The sequence below is a fragment of the Protobothrops mucrosquamatus genome, unplaced genomic scaffold (assembly GCF_001527695.2).
Source record: "Protobothrops mucrosquamatus isolate PMUCROS unplaced genomic scaffold, P.Mucros_1.0 scaffold526, whole genome shotgun sequence".
NCBI lineage: Eukaryota > Metazoa > Chordata > Lepidosauria > Squamata > Viperidae > Protobothrops > Protobothrops mucrosquamatus.
Window position 1 is genome coordinate 155,571 of NW_015386834.1, and position 19,570 is coordinate 175,140.

At 34.8% G+C, this 19,570-nt stretch overlaps 1 protein-coding gene across 1 annotated transcript in view; it reads right to left on the minus strand.

Moving 5' to 3' along the window:
- The window catches only part of NELL2 (neural EGFL like 2), a 164,369-nt gene that overhangs the window by 104,448 nt on the left and 40,351 nt on the right, over window positions 1-19,570 (minus strand). The window contains exon 5 of the mRNA XM_015816908.1: window positions 2,976-3,072. Within this exon, the coding sequence (XP_015672394.1) occupies window positions 2,976-3,072 (97 nt within the window). The remainder of the gene's footprint in view (window positions 1-2,975; window positions 3,073-19,570) is intronic.

The window sequence follows — 19,570 nt, forward strand, 5'->3', positions numbered from 1 at the left end:
TAGCTGCACAGGTGTCTCAGCCACACCCACCACGGGTCCTACGTGAAGGTGATCCTGTCTGGGCCAGGAATTACGGGCCTGGCCACCTTTGGGTACCGGCTGTGGTCTGCAAAGTCTCGGGGCCTCTGTCCTACGAGGTGTCCCTGACAGACGGCCGCGTACTTCGCCGCCACATCGATCAATTACGTGTGAGGCGGGAATCGCCTATGGTTCCTTCTCAGTCTCCTCTGGGGGGGAGGAGGAATGGGAAATGCATTCTGGGATTCAAAATCAACTGCCTACGTTGGCTGGGGAAAGGGAAACGGGTACGCAACACCCAACTTCCACAGGTGCTTCTGGCAGCAGTTCTTGGGAAAGGGAGTACATAGACACCCCCACACACACTCCAGCCTGGGAGTCCCACCGGTGGCAGACTAATTATCCACCCCTATCAAGCAATACTCCAGACACGGAGAATACCTGGGAGCATACTCACAACTCACAACATGCAAGAGAGCAGGCAATACAAAAGGGAAACACGTCCCTTACTGAAAGGGCTCAGAGAAGAATGTCCTCACGCATCAGGGCTAACAGGGAGGCATCCCTAGTCCCTAGCACTACAGAAACGAGCCAGGAATCCCGCACTCCTCCAGGAAACACGGGGATGAACTCAGAGGGGTTAGACAACTCCATTGAGGGTAGATCAAACAGGTTTAGCGACCTACAGGGCTCTGACTGCTCAAATACTGGAGACGGGCTGGAAAGTCAAGCTGAAGTCAATGGTCATGTACAGGGCACTTCACCTAGTATAAGCAGCAACGGGGATAACAATACAAACTCTCCAAGTCTGAGAAGGTCGCTCAGGGTAAGAGGCCCTCCCAAATACCTAGCCGATTACGTAAGGTGTGCAAGTATATAGCAATAGATGACCTAAAGGTACTGACTGGTTGTCTTTAACAAAACAAGGTCGGGGGGCCACTGGTTCTGGTTCAAAGGAACAGTCCCACACCTTATACATTGTGTAACATCAACTCATTATTAATTATATTACCATCTATAGGATGGCGTCCATGTGGGCGCAATCTTATTTCATCCAGGGGGAAGGGGTGTTGTGTCCTGAGCCTGCAAGAGGCACCGAGCCCTGCAACGTTCTCAGGGCCCGTAAACGTCTTCGACGGGCCCTGGTCTGACTCGCCGCGGCCGGAACACGCGTACGCGTTCCGCCCTTTTCGGGCGCTCATGATTGGTTGAACTTGCCCGGGGATCAGAGGGTATAAATAGAGGCCTGCGTGCCTCTGCTCTGGTTGTTCGTAGAATGGAAGCAAACAATAAATACTTGTTAGAGATGCTTCGTCTCAAGCGCCATTATTCTCCGGACTTAACAACGGTAAAATATGGAAGGAGATAAAATTGGATTTAAATAGTTGGCAAAAATTAGATTTCATTAATGGGAAGAATTTCAATAATTAAAATGAATAAACGATCTAGAATGTTATTTTTATTTCAGACTATACCAATATTGATTAAAAGGTTCCATTTTCAAACAGTGGCACAAAGATATATCTAAATTTATTTGGCAAAATAAAAAACCAAGAATTAAATATAAGTTCTACAAGATTCTAAAGATGGGTTTACCAGATCTTAGATTATATTATGATGCTTGTTGTCTGGTATGGTTAAAAGATTAAACGTTTTAAAAGAACTTTAACAAATTCAAGGCTGTTAAACCTCGAAGGTTTTGATTTGAGATTTGGGTGGCATGCCTATCTATAGTATGATAAAGTAAAAGTTAACCCTGGTTTTAGGATTCATGCTATTAGGCAATCGATAGAGGAAGTATAAAAGAAGATTAGCTGATAAAGTGCTACATAGAACAGAGATGATATCAAAATGTAAATCAAAATGGCATATTGAGACTTATTGATATTTGAAAAAGAGGGACTTAAGATAAATACAAGAGAACAATTAATAAGTGAAGAATTTGCTTGTGATTGGTTTAATTAGTATAGAATTTTGAAAGATTTAAATTTGATTTTAAAAAGTTTTGTTTTCACAGGAATTAAATCTGAACTGGAGGCTAATTTATGTTCTGGAAGTGACCACTTGATTTCTAAAGTATAAAAAATCAAGATGAACCTAGAAGATAATACATTAAAAAGAGTTATGGTAAAATGGGCAAAATAAGCTGGGTATAATGCTAGATAAATCAGATGAATGGACTAAAATTTACATTAAATTATAGTTCGAAAGAAAAACTTTATAAAATGATGTATCATTGGTACTTGACCCCAGGTAGACTAGCAAAAATATATAAAGGGATTTCTAGTAAGTTCTGGAAATGTAGTCAAAATCCAAGTTCATTTTATCATATGTGATGGTTTTGCAAACATGTGAAAACATACTGGATAAACATAACAATGACAATGCAAAATACATTTAAGATACAAATATTAATGAAACCTGAAGTTTTTCTTTTAGGTATGATGGACAAGCCAATTGAAAAACAATTTGGGGTGCTATTCATTCACATGGTAATGACTGCAGGGATTGTACTTGCCAAACACTGGGGGTGGGGAAGAGATGCTGACTGTTGAAGAATGGCTTTTGAAATTGACTAAATTAACAGAGATGGCAAAATTAACTTCTTGGAGTAGAGATAATGGACTAGACAGCTTTATAAGAGATTGGAAATTATTTCTGGACTTTCTATGTGTTAAATATAATAACAGATAGTTAACAGAGGAATTTGACGATTAGTGTAATGTTTACCTCAACCTGTTCTTCTTTCAGGATAGGAGGAAAAGAACTTCATATCAAGTTTAACTTTATAAAACATGGAACAAAAACACAAAAAAATCTAATTTAAATAGCAAAAAATCCCAGAGTGTCCTAAGCTGGAGAAACTAAAATCATAAGACAATCATATACACATTGCTTAAGCTAAATGACTATATCTACCTAAACTTGGTAAAAGGATTTCAAGAAAAAAAACATACCTTGAAAAAACCATGAGCGCTATTCCTCTGTCCCAACCAAAATGTAGTGCCAACTGGTAAATTCATATATGGCTTTTCCACCACTCTCTCATATATTCTGTTTTTTAAAAAGAAAGTAGGAGTAAAATACTTTTTAGAAGAAGTCCTGGTCTTTCAATTCATACAAGTTACTGATACAAATTGTAACTTTTAACTTACTTATTGCAGTCTACATGCAAAATCAAATGCGATGCACTGATTGCTAAGGACAACCTGTGCCACTTGTCATCTGCCAAAATGTAAGGAAATATTTCGGTGTGTGAGCGATGGTTTCCTGAACGATAGTGCAACCTAATTTCATTTCTATGGCTGCTGCTTTCTAGTTCCAGGTATCTGCATCAGAAATGGACCAGAAAGTTATGAAGTAATTTAACAACAAAGAAATAGAAAACATGCTTCTTTGCATACAAACTACAATAAAAATGAACAGCTATTCATAAAAAGCAAATACTGCATAGTTAGGTCACTCTTTCGAATACAGCAAAGTCCACATTCTGGACAGAGAGGACCGCTGGTTTGAAAGAGGGGTCAAAGAGGCCATCTATGTCAAAATTGAACAGCCCTCTCTCAACAGTGGGGGAGGGATATGACATCAGCTATCTCCAGTCTACAACACAGTCCTTTCAACAGTTCCAAGAAAGCTCCATACCCATTGGCACTACTCAGGTGACCCTGACAACACAGATAAGCCTCCAAGGGCTTCAATGACTCGCTAAAAAAATACAAATGACCAGCTGTCTGCAAGGAATATAAATCCTGCCATTCCCCACCATCCAGTCAGAGCTGATGAAGCTTCTTGGATGAGAAGAGAAATATCTTCAAAGAAAAACAAGAAAGTCCAGTTGCTTCATGAAAAAAGCATCTTTGGAACTGCATAGTTAGATTTTCTCCTAAATTGGTTTCAGTATGGCAAAGAATAACTCAAATTTGAAATTATATCAAAAATTAAACATATAACTGTCATAAATGTCGGTATAAATGCATGTTTCCATGAAATAAGCAGTCTTATGTTCTGTCATTTTCTTTCTTTCTTTCTTTCTTTCTTTCTTTCTTTCTTTCCTTTCTTTCTTTCTTTATGTAGTTCTTACACAAGGAAATATTTTGGGTTTACTGATTTAAAAAATAAATAAATGAATGAACATATAAAAAAGTCAATGGTACATAATCTAATATAATAATTTCTTCCATCTCAAAATTTGAAAAGGATAAAATAATTCTTTACAAAAGAGAAAAGGAGTAAACTCAATATTTTAATTTTATTTTCTTTCCTAATCAATTTGTAAAGCCATTGATTGAAGCAAATAATATTGAATTATTGAAGCAAATAAAATTGAATAGAGATATGTTATTGCAAAATTTTAGCATTAATTAAATCTAACATTCACTTCTTCTATCCATATAAAATGTAGAATAGTGGTTGTATTCATATAATCTAGTACTAAGCCATCTACAGAAGCCTGGTATAAAATACTATATGTTATAAATACATATATTTATCTATTTATCCATCAAAATTAGAAACTGCCTATGTAATTCTCTGTGACCCTGGCAGTATACCATAAAAACATAAAAGCTATATAAAAATACTGTTGCTCCACAATATATATATTTCTATAGCTACTTCTGTAGATAAAGACCCAGAAGCCTGTTTTATTGAGTTTCTAAGCTTACTCTTAGTTATGCATATTTGACTGTATTCTATTTAAAAATATTCTAAACAATATGTCATTATTAAGTTTCTGATGTAAAAGAATGTGGCTGATAAAAATTAGTGCATATTATAGATTAGATTAGAAAATTATAAAAGTATACATTTTTGCTATTTTTGATGAATTGGCATATAAGGGAATAAGACAATATTACACAGTATTAATGCTGTTTATGTCAACGCTGCTAACATCGGATGTTCTTGCTGTGACAATATATGAAGATGCAGACATTTTCTATTTAACCTGTTTTATTACTTTTAGAGTTAGAATTAGATGGTGCTGGAGGGGAGGGGGGGAAGAATGTGCAGGAGGGTTAGTTAGCCATAACAATATCTCAGTAGAATATTCTTCAAGATTGTATGTAATAAGGGGAGATAAGAAATGGTGGGTTATGCAACTGGAGGGAAAGTTCGCACTTCAAACTAATTGGAGAATGTGATTAATGACTGTTAAATGAAGGAGTGAATTATGCTTAGATACTATGTGTTAGGGGAGGAGAATTCAGATTTTGGCTTCGCCTATGTACGTGCCGGAAGCTATGTTTTCCCTCATTAAAGATTCTTTAAGGTAAACAATGCCTCAAAGTTCTTTGAAGAGTTTCTTCCTTCGGAACTATGACAGTTTACTTAAAATAAAGTAAAGAATGGAGAGAGTTACCAGCACTGTAAAATAATATCAACTGATTTATTAATAGCAGTTTTTCCAAACTGAGTACCTAGAGATGTTGAATATCAGGTGTATTAAATCTTTAGCCTATGTATTTAATAATCGCATAAGCTGGTATATGTAGCAGAGAAATGTCAATATTGCCAATAAGACTAGTGTCATAAGAAAGTTATCAGACACAATGTTGAAGCAAAAGCAACAAATGATATTGATTACATTTTAGCATAACGTTTCATAGAATATTATCTATTTTATCGTGTGCATGTGAAGGGTTCTTCTAAGATGACTAATAGATATATAGAGAATCATTTGGAACTAGAGTAATAAGGAAAAATAAAATATAGAACAATTAAGCATGCAAAGTGTCTTCCTAGCCTTTCACAACACATATGTTCAAAACACAGATTGTTAGGCTATGCTCCTGTTTTTATTTATTTATTTATTAATGCAATTTATATGGCCATCCATCTCATAGGAAATTATTCTGATGATGCACAAAAATCCAATAAAATAAAACAATAATTTCCTAAAAACATTAATAATTATTAGAAAAGCATTAAAAAGTATAAAAGAGGAACTAAAAGGAAAAGGAAATAATAGATGGAGAGATGTTAATGGAGCCCCACATGAGTTCATCCATCCCTGGGTTCCCCAGCCCTGCTGGCATGACCAGGTCTTCAGAGACATTTGAAAGGTCAAGAATAATGAGAGAAGAATACAATGCAGATGCTACAGCAGAAAAGGCCCATTTGCACCTAACAACATTACAACTTTGCTTTGCAGCACTTTTTCACTTTTTCCCATGGGATGACTTCAACTCATTTTTAATCCATGAGGCATATGTCACTGTTAGCTGAATTATATCAAAATAATATTCCAACACCAGCTAGTGGTAAAATCTCAATAAGCCCTCATTTCCTGCAATGGAATTGGCAATGGGAGGCAAATATATCAACATCTGTTAAATTGTACGTCTTTATCTTGTTTTAAAGTTTACATGCAGGCAGTAAATATCACAATATGCACTGAATGCTAGCAATAATTAATATAAATATTGCATTTATTTATCATTTTAGTCATATCTGTCCTATTTATTTGTAAGATTCCAATAAAATCAGAGTGCACATCACCTGCACATGGTTATGATAGATGAGACCAATTAAAACAGAACTTTGAGGCTTGAGTTTTCCTCTAAGAACATGTTTATTGGTTACAAAGTATTGGCACGATCAAAAGTGAAACCAAGTGAAACCAAGAATAAAGTTCCCTCCAAAAGCAACAATATTACAAAGTTAAAATTCCCAAATCTATGCAATCAACTATGTTTCCCAATAAAATAGTTTGGGGGGCTTTCTGACATTAAGCTCAACCCCCCCCCCCCACAACTGAGGGAACAGAAATGACCTTGGTTCCCACGGGACAAAGAATTGTTTAGGTTAGCATAGAACTTCCCATACCTCCTCCTCCCAATCTTGTGGCAACCGAAAATGAACAAGATGCCTTCAGTCAGGTTCGTTGCACGTTTGACACTCTTATTATAGATTCAGTAAATTTCATTAACTAGTTATTAATACTTCTCAAATAACTATTCCTTTTCCCATGTTTAATAGACAGATTAAGAACAAAAATAATTGGCAATACTTTCCAGAAAGAAGTCTCAATAACTACTGTATATTGGCTATTATGCTATGATCTATAGTACATCTATCACTGAAAGATTCACAAAATCGGGAATATCTCATGCAGAAATTATGGGACCACATTCTAAATGATTCCTCATGGCTTTTTTCTTCATGAATAATAATTGAGTCCTATCTCCCTATGATAGACATTATATGTTTTATTTCACTCCACAATAATGTCTGAAAGTTGTAAAAGACTAACTAAATATGGCACGTGAATATGACTTTAAACACAGAAAGTTTTATGCTAGCCAATTCTTCAGAGTAAAACTGTTATTTATTCTATAAGTAGCTTTCTAAGACCTAAACAATTTTCAATTTTTTAAAAAAAAATCCTGTTGGCCTCAGATATCCAAAAAGCAATATTATTAAGTGTTCATTTTAAAACTAGCATCTGAACAATCATACTCCAAACAAAATCCATTGGTAAATGTTTTACAGCCTATGCAGGAAAAAAACCACATCCCTTTAATGAAGGAAGGGACAGAGGAAAGGAGGGAAAAAAAGATTACTATGGCTTATACTACTGATTAGACAACAAAGAAAAAAATGTTTCAGCAGCTTATCATATGCAATTTATAGCCAAAAACTACATTAGATTCTATATCTTTAAGGATCAGGTTGATAGTTCTTTGCTAGAGACATATATTGACTGTTTCATCTGCTATAGCAGATACACAAGAACTTTGGTAACAACTGTTTTACCTATGATAAGATTTGCCTTACCATATGATAAAGAAATCTTTCTCAAATGCCCTCAGGTCTTCTTTAGTTTTCTGTTTTTACTGTAGGTAGACTTCTACAACTTTGGGGAATGTTCACTCTTTCAAAATTAAAAGCTGTGTTTTAACTACTCTCACAGTCCTCAATAAATGTATTAGAAATAAATCTAATCTGCTTCAATAAAATTTGCCTCTGATATGCCCAAGTTAGTGTCTGTCATCTTTTAGATTTATTTTAGGCTTGTTCTAAGTTGGGAAAATTAGACTTCTTGGAGTTGAGCTCAACTAGGTGCTATCATAGCCAAGCATTCTTTTTGCTTTTGTTTTATTCCAAAAGTATTTTTTCAATGCTTAATCCTGCTTCTTTTTTCCAATGGTCTCCCTTGTTAAGTATAAAATAGGTTTGATCCTATTTTTTTATAAGTCAGTTTAAATATACCATGAATAAATAAATGTCAAGAAATGTATATGTTTATGCATACCTGTGATCTAAATGATGAACAGAAAAAATAACACCTGAATTTAAGAGTGTTTGTTTGAGAGATACCAACATGGTAAATTCATGTTTATTTCTCAGTTTCTGGAAAAAAAGTTCAGCTTTCTCTGGAGATGCTTTTATATTTCTTGCAGTTCCTGAAATAAAGCAAAACAAAAACAAAAACAAATTATTTTAATTCAAAAGCAAATTAGGCACAGAAACATCTTTAGAGTTCATTATAATGAAAAAATAATTAATTAGTCAAATACAAAAAAAACTTTCAGACTTATTTCATTATAGAATTAAAGTCAAGTATTCATCCTCATCACTGAAATGCTATTTTTTAAAATTATGTTTAAAACATTTAAAGTTTTTTTTACATATAAACATGTTGTTTTCAATTTTACATATAAACATGTTGTTTTCAATGATTTCATTTATTAGAACCATGTCTTCCTAGAAATTTTTACCAAATTTTCATCAAGAAGAGAAATTTAAATTCAGTTTAGGATCTTTAAACTGTTCATTTTTGTAACAATATTGTATTAATTTTGAAATTACATTTAATTTCCTTAGTATTCCTTATTTTGTTACATAATATCAGTGTTAATAAATTATGGAGCAATTTAAATGTAATCACTTCAGTGTTCATTGTTTTACCAATCATAAACTAAAATTATAAAGTATTACACATTTGTATTCTGTAAAGTGTACACCAAAGTCTGAAAATATAAACAGTTTGTTTACCAAAGTTGGCAAGGGACAAAGGAAAAATACTCAGGAAAACATGTATCTTACCCAAAGGCTAAAACACAGTGCAGCTCTTTACAAAACACTGTGGCATTTACTCTTTGCAAGAAACAGACAATAACATTCACAATTCTAGGAGACTTCTGGTTTTGCGCCGTAGCGCCCAGTTGTGGAGCCACAGATGTCTGCACTCCACAGCTAGTTTTGCCCTGCCAGGGAACCCTAAATAGGTCTAAGTCGCCCCGGAGAGGTGGCGAAGAAAAGAAGGGTGCCCCGATGATTCTGGAATGATGGTGGTCATTTCACTCGATTTGGGGAAAGCCTTCTAACCTGACAGGAGAAAGGGTGGTCACACTTTGTTGATCAGCCCAAGCTACTTGCAGCCGAAGTCCAAAGGCACTAACTAGCACAACGTGACCAGCGTGCTTGAAACTGGGTGAGAAATTTGATCTTCTCTCTCCTATTTTATATCTGATTTCCTGGAAAAGTTCCCCAAGAAGCAAAAAGCCCCCCAAAGTGAGAAGGGGGGATTACCTCACCCTTCTATAGATGGAAACGGTGAATTAAAACCTTATGGGAAATAAAAATATAAAATACCACAGTTTGGATAAATTTGAAAGCTAAGAAAATTGTTAAAACTCTATACCTGAAAAAGCATTGATGAAATTAATATATATAACTTTTTTGTTCTAAAAAGTTGAAAAATTAACAGTGACATCTAGTGGAGGATTTGAGAAAACTATAGCAACATTGACCCAGAATTTGGCAAGATGCCTAGAAAAAGCAACAAACAGCTGGGAACAAAGCATTGAGCTACATACTAGTGAGTGAAACTATATATGTTTAGAAACTGCTGACCTTCTGGAATTATAAACACACTGAGCTGCACTCTTAAACCTGAGCTGCACTCTTAAACCTAAGAACTGCTTGCAGAGATAGAAAAATCTTGGCCTCTGGCTAATCTTCTAAAGGAGAAATTATTGGAAAACATTTAGATGGTCAAATACTTGGACTGAATCCCAACTGGTTGATAATTACAAGATTCCTGAAAAGAAGAACTGTCAAAATTATTGTTTTCAGTGGTGCCTTGACAATTGGAAACATATTGGATTATGAAACCATTATATAAAGATAAGAACTACATAAGATCTGGCTGTTTGGATTTTAAGATGGATTGGCTTGATAAAGCTAATTAAAAAGATTATGACACCAATAAAAGAACTACTTAGAGGAGAGAGATAAAACGGATATTATATACCTATCTAAAAGTGATAGAAAACCATACCCAATACCTTCTCCTGAAGACCCCAGTTTGGAGCTTCAAAGATCTGCAGGAACAATGACTAAAGACAAAACAAATACATTCCAGGAGAAAATATACACAATGCTGTGACAGATTCAAACAATAATTGTTTCAAACCATGATGAGATTAGAAATAAGTTTGACAATATAAATGAACATATCTCTAACAAACCTATAACTAAATGACACTCAGAAAATGACAACAAAGAATGAACAAACAAATCAGACAACAGAATATAAATTAAATGAAAATGACTTAAATAGAAAAGCTACAAATGAAGAAAACTACAACTTAATACAAACAAAAAAATCTGCAAAACTTTACTATAATAAAGACAAAAAAGATGCTTTATCCTCCAGGACTTCAAAACAAATTTGAGAATAAAAAAGAACTAATAAAATAGATTAAAGAACTGTCAGAGGAATCATTAAAACGTGGGAGACAAAAACCAGATACTTTACTTAATTTGTCTTTTTTGTCCCCAACAACACTTACAAAAATACAACCTGGCAAGCCAAACTTACTGATTTGGAAAGCGATCTGGCAAAAGAAGAAGATTAAAGTTGGAGTCAAGAGATGTGATTCAACCTATCAGATGGAATATTATATGACTAAACATTTGTTTGAATACGGTTAATATATATTAAAGGTATTTAAAAGTAATGAATTTTGAGAAAGTTATGACTGATAAGAGTGGTCTGAATACTGAGGGGAAACTAAACTTCAATAAGAATTTTGAAAACAGGACATATGATGATTTAATAAGATGAATTTTATAAATACAATGGAAACAAGCTGATTAAAAACATGTTATATGTTGATGTTATTATTATATGCATAAATACTAAAAATATTTATATTCAACTTGGTATATACTGAAAATATTAAGAATTATATTTGTTTAATGTAGACAAAATAAGAATATTACAGGAAGAAGAAAGGATCAAGAAATATATTACCAACATATTGATTAATTGTAGAAATTAATTATCATTGATTGTTTTAAATATATGAACCCAGACAACACACTGTCCACGAAGTACTAAAGATTGTTATTGTAAAAAATCAATAAAATATATTTTTTAAAAAAATAAAATAAAATTTCCAATTCTAAGTGTAATATGCTCAGTGATAAAAATTAGGATGTAGAAATATATTTTTTCACCATTGCAAAGTAATTTTAAAAAGAAGTTTGAATAATTCTGGTTATTACTCTAAGCACACAGGGAAATCCCCTACTGCCTATGTATCCTTTTTATGTAACATAGCTTCAAAGAGACTTTAAATTATCTTTTTTTCTCTATTAAAAATTAAAACAGCTATAATGACACATGAGACAATCCATGTTTAAGTAATAGTTTGCAAGTTATTTTAGTTCTCCAGGACTAGCAGCATCTCTAGGGGAGGATCAAAACAGGAAAAGTGATAACTATGGCATTGCAATGGAAATCCTGTCCCTTTGTGGTTACATATGAGATTCAATTGTTGCATCTTCCATCTTGCCTGTTTTGGTAATGCATGCAGACATGCACACACACATACATGTATGTGCATGCATACACACAAACACACTTTATTGTCCAGAGATGTTTGGCTAAACTGATAAGAAAAATGGAAATGGAAAATGGAAAAGAAAAATAAAATATGGGAGGAAAAAAAATCTAAAACAGACACATAAGTAGTCTTCATTCAGCAACCACTGGTTCACTGACCATTCAAAGTTATAGCAGTGCTGAATAGGGGAGTCACAAATATTCCTTATAGTTGTAGCTGTGGCACTAAGCCCATGGTCATAGCATTGCAAATTGGCAACCAATGATGTTACAGCACCCTGCAGTCATGGGATCACCATTTGTGACCTACACTGCCAGCTTCTGAAAAGCGAAGTCAGTGGGAAAGCCGCCAGGTGGTTGCAAATGGCAATCAAGTGGGCACTGCGACTGCATGGGATTCATCTAACAATGGCAACTGGGACTGCAGGAACTACTGTCATAAGTTGGTGTGGTCACATTTTCACAATGCATTGCTTAGTGATTGAGTTGCTGGTTCCAATTACCATCATTAATGGTGGAGGGCTACCTGTGCTTGTTATATTTAGCCTATACAGATTTATTCATTAAGTAAATCTAATTTAGCTCTGTGATAGATCTAGCAAGCAGGGTAAAGATTGCGAGTTCAGATTCATCATTTATTGATTAAAATACAAACTATTATGGCTAAAATATAAGAATACAGTACAGCAAGAGCTGTAGACAAACAATTGGTTTATTTTCTTCTTTTGCTTTCTGCAGGGTAAGATTTGTAGCATAAGGACCTTTTAGGGACCTTCCTGGACTACTAAGTCTTTCTACTATGTTGCTGGATCAATATTATGGGCATGGGAAAAGTGGAAACCTATCACACATTCAGGGCACTGTGACTTTTATCTGTTTGGCAGTGGTATTCATTATTTAAAATTAGAAATGCTGAGGCTCAAATGCACTGAGAAAACATTTCTGATTGGTAGTTCAATTCCAGAAAGAGCCCTAAGAGAGTGGGAACTGGTAAGGTAAAGATGGTGGGGAAAATAGAGACAAATGCAAGATGTACTTTTATTTCTTTTCATTGCTACTTGTGCTCCCATTCTCTGTTCTTTTATATCTTTAATACCCAGATTAATGATTGCTATTTTTAGCATGCAGATCTCAGCCTTATATAACTGAAAAGCTAATTTTTACTTTGATATTGGGTGTTGCCCTTAGCATTACACACTGCAAAAATGCTTAGGCTTAAAAGGGGAAAGTGGAGCCATTTATTTAAAATCTCATTCCCAGGAAACAGTAATTTTCTGTTCTCATCACCCAGATTCCAACATCCATTCAAGAATAAGTGGAATTCTATAATGGGTTTTGAAAATAGCTTGAGACAGGAGGAAATGACACAAATAATAACTACAATGTGAGTTCAAAGGACAAATGGGGAAGGAATTACCATTTCAGAAGGGACCCTCTCTAGTTCCCTAGAAAGTAAAGGCAAGGAAGGGTGGCTAAAGATATATATGGTTTTGGCTTCCCTTTGGACTGTCTTGTAGGGTTGACATTCCCCCACCTGGAGGTATGCTTTTACCCAAGGTTGAAAGTCCTAGTCTTGTGTAATTATTTATTAAAATATTCCCTTCTATTCCCTACTATATGTATAAATCTAAAGTTAAATGGTAATATAGTAATATGTGTGTAACAGAACAGCCCCCATAATGAAGCTGTACATACCTATTAAAAATGAAATGCAGAATTATAGGAGGAATTGACTTCTAAATGTTGGTCATGACTGAATAAATGGGCAAATAATAAAATAGTAAATTCTGAAGTGTAGCAGGTTATTGAAGGTGTATGCTTATTATTAAATTCATTATTAAATCCTACAAGCTAGACTCCAGCAGTATGTGGATCAAGAACTCCCAGCAGTACAGGCAGGATTTCAAAGAGGCAGAGGAACTAGAGATCAAATTGCCAACATACGCTGGATCATGGAGAAAGCTAGGGAGTTCCAGAAAAACATCTACTTCTGCTTCATTGACTATGCTAAAGCCTTTGATTGTGTGGATCACAACAAATTGTGGCAAGTTCTTAAAGAGATGGGAGTACCAGACCATCTTATTTGTCTCTTGAGAAACCTATATNTGGGAAAGGAGTCCGGCAAGGCTGTATTCTGTCGCCCTGCCTATTTAACTTATATGCAGAGCACATCATGAGAAAGGCAGGGCTAGATGAATCAAAAGTTGGAATTAAGATTGCCAGGAGAAATATCAACAACCTAAGATATGCAGATGATACCACTCTAATGGCAGAAAGTGAAGAGGAACTAAAGAGCCTCTTGATGTGGGTTAAGAAGGAGAGTGCAAAAGTTGGCTTGAAACTCAACATTAAGAAAACCAAGATCATGGCATCCGGCCCTCTCAATTCCTGGCAAATAGATGGGGAAGAAATGGAGGTAGTGACAGATTTTATCTTCCTGGGCTCCAAGATCACCACAGATGGGGACTGCAGCCAAGAAATTAAAAGATGCTTGCTCCTGGGGAGGAAAGATATGGCAAATCTAGACAGCATACTAAAAAGCAGAGACATCACCCTGCCAACAAAAGTATGTATAGTCAAGGCCATGGTTTTCCCAGTTGCAATGTATGGCTGTGAAAGTTGGACCATAAGAAAGGCTGAGCGCAAAAGAATTGAGGCCTTTGAACTATAGTGCTGGAGAAGACTCCTGTGAGTCCCCTGGACTGCAAGGCAATCAAACTGGTCAGCCCTAGAGGAGATCAACCCTGACTGCTCTTTAGAAGGCCAGATCCTGAAGTTGAAACTCAAGTACTTTGGCCACCTAACGAGAAGGAAGGACTCACTGGAGAAGAGCCTAATGCTGAGAAGGATTGAGGGCACGACAGAGAATGAGGTGGCTGGATGGAGTCACTGAAGCAGTAGGTGTGAACTTAAATGGACTCCAGAAGATGGTAGAGGACAGGAAGGCCTGGAGGAACGTTGTCTATGGGGTCACACTGGGTCAGACAAGACTTTGCAACTAACAACAATAATGCTTATTATATATAGCAGGGGTTCCCAATAGAATAAATCCCTATTTATTAACCTTTAATATATATAGTCAATTAAAATGCAACTTTTAGGACTTCCGGTCTTGCATCATAGAGACACAGCCAAGGGATTTCAGGGCTCTGCACCCCACAGTTGGTTTCGCCCTACCAGGGGACCCTAAATGGGTCTAAAGTCATCCCGGAGAGGTAAGAAGGAGGAGGCTCCCGCTGATCACGAAATGATGGCAATTGATCTGCTCAACCTGGGGGAAGCCCTCCAACCAGACAGGAGAAAGGCTAGCCACACTTCGGTGACTAGCCCAAGCTACCAGCAGCCGAAGTCCAAAAGCACTAACCAGAACAACGGTGAACAGATCCCCAAGAAGCAAAAAATCCTCCAAAAGGGAGAAGGGAGGGGACTACACTGCCACCCTTCCATAGACGGAAGCAGCGAATTAATGTTTATGGGGGACAGAAATATATTGAAATGAAGTTAATAATACTACAGACTGGATAAATTTGAAAATTATGAAAACTGTTAAGATTTTACATCTGAAAGAGTATTGATGAAACTATAAGAAAATAATTATTTGTTTTAAAAGTTGGAAAATGAATAGATACTGACATCTAGTGGAGGATTAGAGCATAACTATAGCTGCATTGACTCAGAAATTGGCAAGATGCCCAGAAATAGAAAAACTTGTTCCTTTGAACCTCAGTGATTTTTACCCAAATAAAGAACAGCTGGGAACAGAGGAAAGAAAATACAACAGGGAACTACATTTGTTTTAAAAACTGCTGATCTTCTGGGACTATAAATACTCACTGAGCTGTGATTTCTAAGTCCAAGAATTGTTTGCAGAGAAAGAAAAACCTTGACTTTTGGCTAATCGTCTGGGGGGAATTTACTGGAAAGCTTTTAGGTGGCTAAACATTCTGGACTGCAATTATGGCTGGTTGATAATTCTTAGATCCTTGAACAGAAGAATTGTTATAAAACACTGCTTTCAATGATGCTTTGACAACTGGAAACACATTGGATTACAAAAACCATATATAAAGATAAGAACTATATAAGATTTGGTTGTTTGGATTTTAAGATTGGCTGGTTTGAAAAGGCTAATCACAGGGACTATGGCGCTGGTGAAAGACTATCTGGAGGGGGGAGACAAAATGGATGTTGCATACCTATCTAAAAGTGACATGAAACCACATCTAATATTCCCTTCTGAAGGCCCTAGCCTGGAACATTAGAGATCTGCAGGAGCAATACTTCAGGATAAGGCAAATACTTTCCAGGAGGAAATGTATGCAATGATGTGACAGATTCAAATGACAATGATTTCAAACCACTATGAGATTAAAAACAACTTTGATGACATAAATGAGCATATCTTCAACCTAAGCATACAATTAAAAAACTCTCAGAAAATGACAATAAAGAATGAACAAACAAATCAGATAACAGAACACAAACTAGAAGAAAGTGACTTAAATATGGAAGCTACAAATGAAGAGAACCACAACTTAACACAAACAGAAGAAAATCTACAAGATTTTGCCACAATGAAAATGGAAAAGATATTTTATCTTTCAGGATTTCAAAACAAATTTGAGAATAAGAAAGAAGATTTAACAAAATGAATTATAGAGCTGCCAGGAGAATCATTAGAGTCTGGGAGACAAAAAGCGTATATCCTACTTAACTTGTCTTTCTTACTCCCAACAACACTTACAAAAATACAGGAATCCCCTGGCAAGAGGAACATATTGACTTGGAAAGCTACTTGGCAAAAGAAGAAGTCTAGAATTAGACTCAAGAGACCTGACTCGACTTACCAGATGGAGTACTATATGATTAAACACTTGTTTGAATATGGTTAAAAAAAATAGATAAATTTTGGATATAAAGGGGCCCTACAGTAAGAGGATATATAAGATATATAAGTAGTATAGTATTTTTTATAATATATGATGTGTAAAAATATTATGTATGTGAATAAAAAGTTTGGACATTTAAAGGTAATTAATTTTAAGAAAATTATGACTGGTAAGAATGATTTGAATACTAAGGAAAAATCAAGCCTAAATAAGAATCTTGAAAACAGGACATATAGTGACCTAATAAGATGACCTTTACAAATACAACTGAAACATAAGCCAACCAGAAAAGATGTTATATATGGATGTTATTGTTATTTGTACAAACACAAGAAAAATGTTTATATCCAACCTTATATGTATTGAAAATATTAAGAATTACATTTGTTTAATGTTGACAAAGGAGAATACTATTGGAAGAAGAGAAGATCAAAATATACTAGTAATTAATATATTGATTATGGAATTATAGAAATTATTAATTGTTCTTAAATATATGAACTCAGACAACATGCTGTTTACTAAGCACTAAAGATTGTTATCGTAAAAATCAATAAAATATATTAAAAATAAAATAAAATGCAACTTTTAGGTTTTAATTAAACATTCAAACTATATTGCAACAAAATGTTTATATTTAAACTACTCTGAAGTAGGAATCCCATCAAAAAAAGAAATTTCCTGCTCTTTTTTTTTAAAAAAAAATTCAAATTTTATTAAATGTACATTTAAAAACAGAAGTGGACATGATTCAACTTTCCTGGCTACAACACTGCTATTAGTATTACCTTATGTTACAGAAAGAAAAACAGAAACTTAAAATACATTCTATAACAGGACAGAGTATAACAAACTGTACATATAACATCTGTAAATTTTTTGGTAAACCATTTTTCAGTCGTCAACGTTGTATTTACATATCTTTCAGTTGTGTCCTAATATAGGTGTTAATAAGAAGTCCTTACGATATCAACTAATCAATTGATAATCATCTCAGTGATCCTCCTTATCTCTAACCAATCGTATACATTTTCCCAAATTTCATAATACTCCATTTCAGTTTTATTTTTAATCTCTAGAGTTAACCTGTCCATTTCGACGCAGGTTAAGATTTTATTTATTATTTCTTCTTCAGTGGGGGTTTCCTTTCTTTTCCATTTTTGGGCGTATGCCAATCTTGCTGCGGTTAAAATATGCAATAGTAAGTAGAAAGATGCTTTGCTGAGTTTGTCATTAATAATCCCTAATAAGAAGTTTTCTGGTTTTAAATCAATTTTTTGTAATAGTATTTCTTCTGACCAATTTTTTATCTGATGCCAAAAATTTTGCGCTTTTGAACATTCCCACCACATGTGATAGTAAGTCCCTGGAAGCCTTCTACATTTCCAGCATGTTGGTGAGGTTTTTTTTATCTATTTTTGCTAGCCTTGTAGGGGGAAGGTGCCATCTATAAAACATCTTCTATAGATTTTCTTTATATGAGGTGGCTAGCGTTAACCTCCTGTTTCTATCCCATAGTGATTGCCAATTATCTAGGTCAATACTGTAACCAAAATTTTTGCTCCAGATTAACATTGTTTCTTTTACCTGTTCTTCTAACAAATGTTGTTCTAATAAATATTGATATATCTTTTTTATCATTTGATCTTCTGTTCCTAGAAGGATTTTATCTAATTGTGTATGTGCTAATTTTATCCGTGGTTCTTTTTTGTCTTTTCTGTATCGTGACTTTATTTGTAAGTATGCCCACCATTCCAACTCTATACCATCTTCTAATAATCTTTTCCTTTTTTCAGGTCTCCATTCTCGTCTAAGATATCTTTATATGTGATTACTCTTCCTAAATTTATGAATTTGGGGTGCATGAATATCTCTAATATGGATAGCCAATTGGGAATTTCTATATAATTATTTTTTTAAATTTTTATCCACACGTCTAATAGTGTCCGTTTAATATGGTGATTCTGAAAGTACTGATGAGCCTTATATTTCCCGTCCATTATGGCATGCCACCCTATTTGCATGTCATGGCCTTCTAATGCCAGTAGTCTTCTGTTCCTTAAGTGTATCCAATCCTTTATCCATACCGATATTGCTGCTTGATAATATTTTTCCCAATTCGGGAGGCCGAGCCCTCCTCTTTCCTTTGCATCCTGTAATAATTTTAATTTAATTCTTGGTTTTCTACCTTGCCAGATAAATTTGGATGTAATTCTATTTAAATTTTCAAAAAAATCCTTGCCTAATTTAATTGGTACACATTGGAATAAAAAGAGTAATATGGGAAGTATATTCATCTTGATTGTCGCTATTCTCCCCATAAAGGAGAGCTGCAAGTTTTTCCATCTGTCTAAGTCTGCTATAATTTGACCTATTAATTTATCATAATTTTCTCTTTTGAGTGTAATACATCTTGCTGACAGTTGGATCCTCAAGTACCTTACTCTTTTAAATGTCTGGATATTGGTTTTCTCTACTAGCTCAGTTTCTTGTAAATTGGACATGTTTTTAACTAACATTTTAGTTTTTTCTTTATTGATCTTCAACCCTGCGACATCTCCATAATTTTCCAGCACCTGTAATAATCTTATTCCAGATTCTAAGACAGGGGTGTCCAAACTTTTTTCAAAGAGGGCCAGATTGGATGAAGTGAACGTGCTGGAGGGCCGAACATTTTTCCGAACATTCTTTGAACCATTACAATTAAATGCAAATGAATTATTTTATGCCTCTTTCCTCTCCCTCTCTTTCCTCTTTCTCTCTCTCTCTCTTTCCTTTCCCTTTCCTCTCCCCTCTCTCTCTT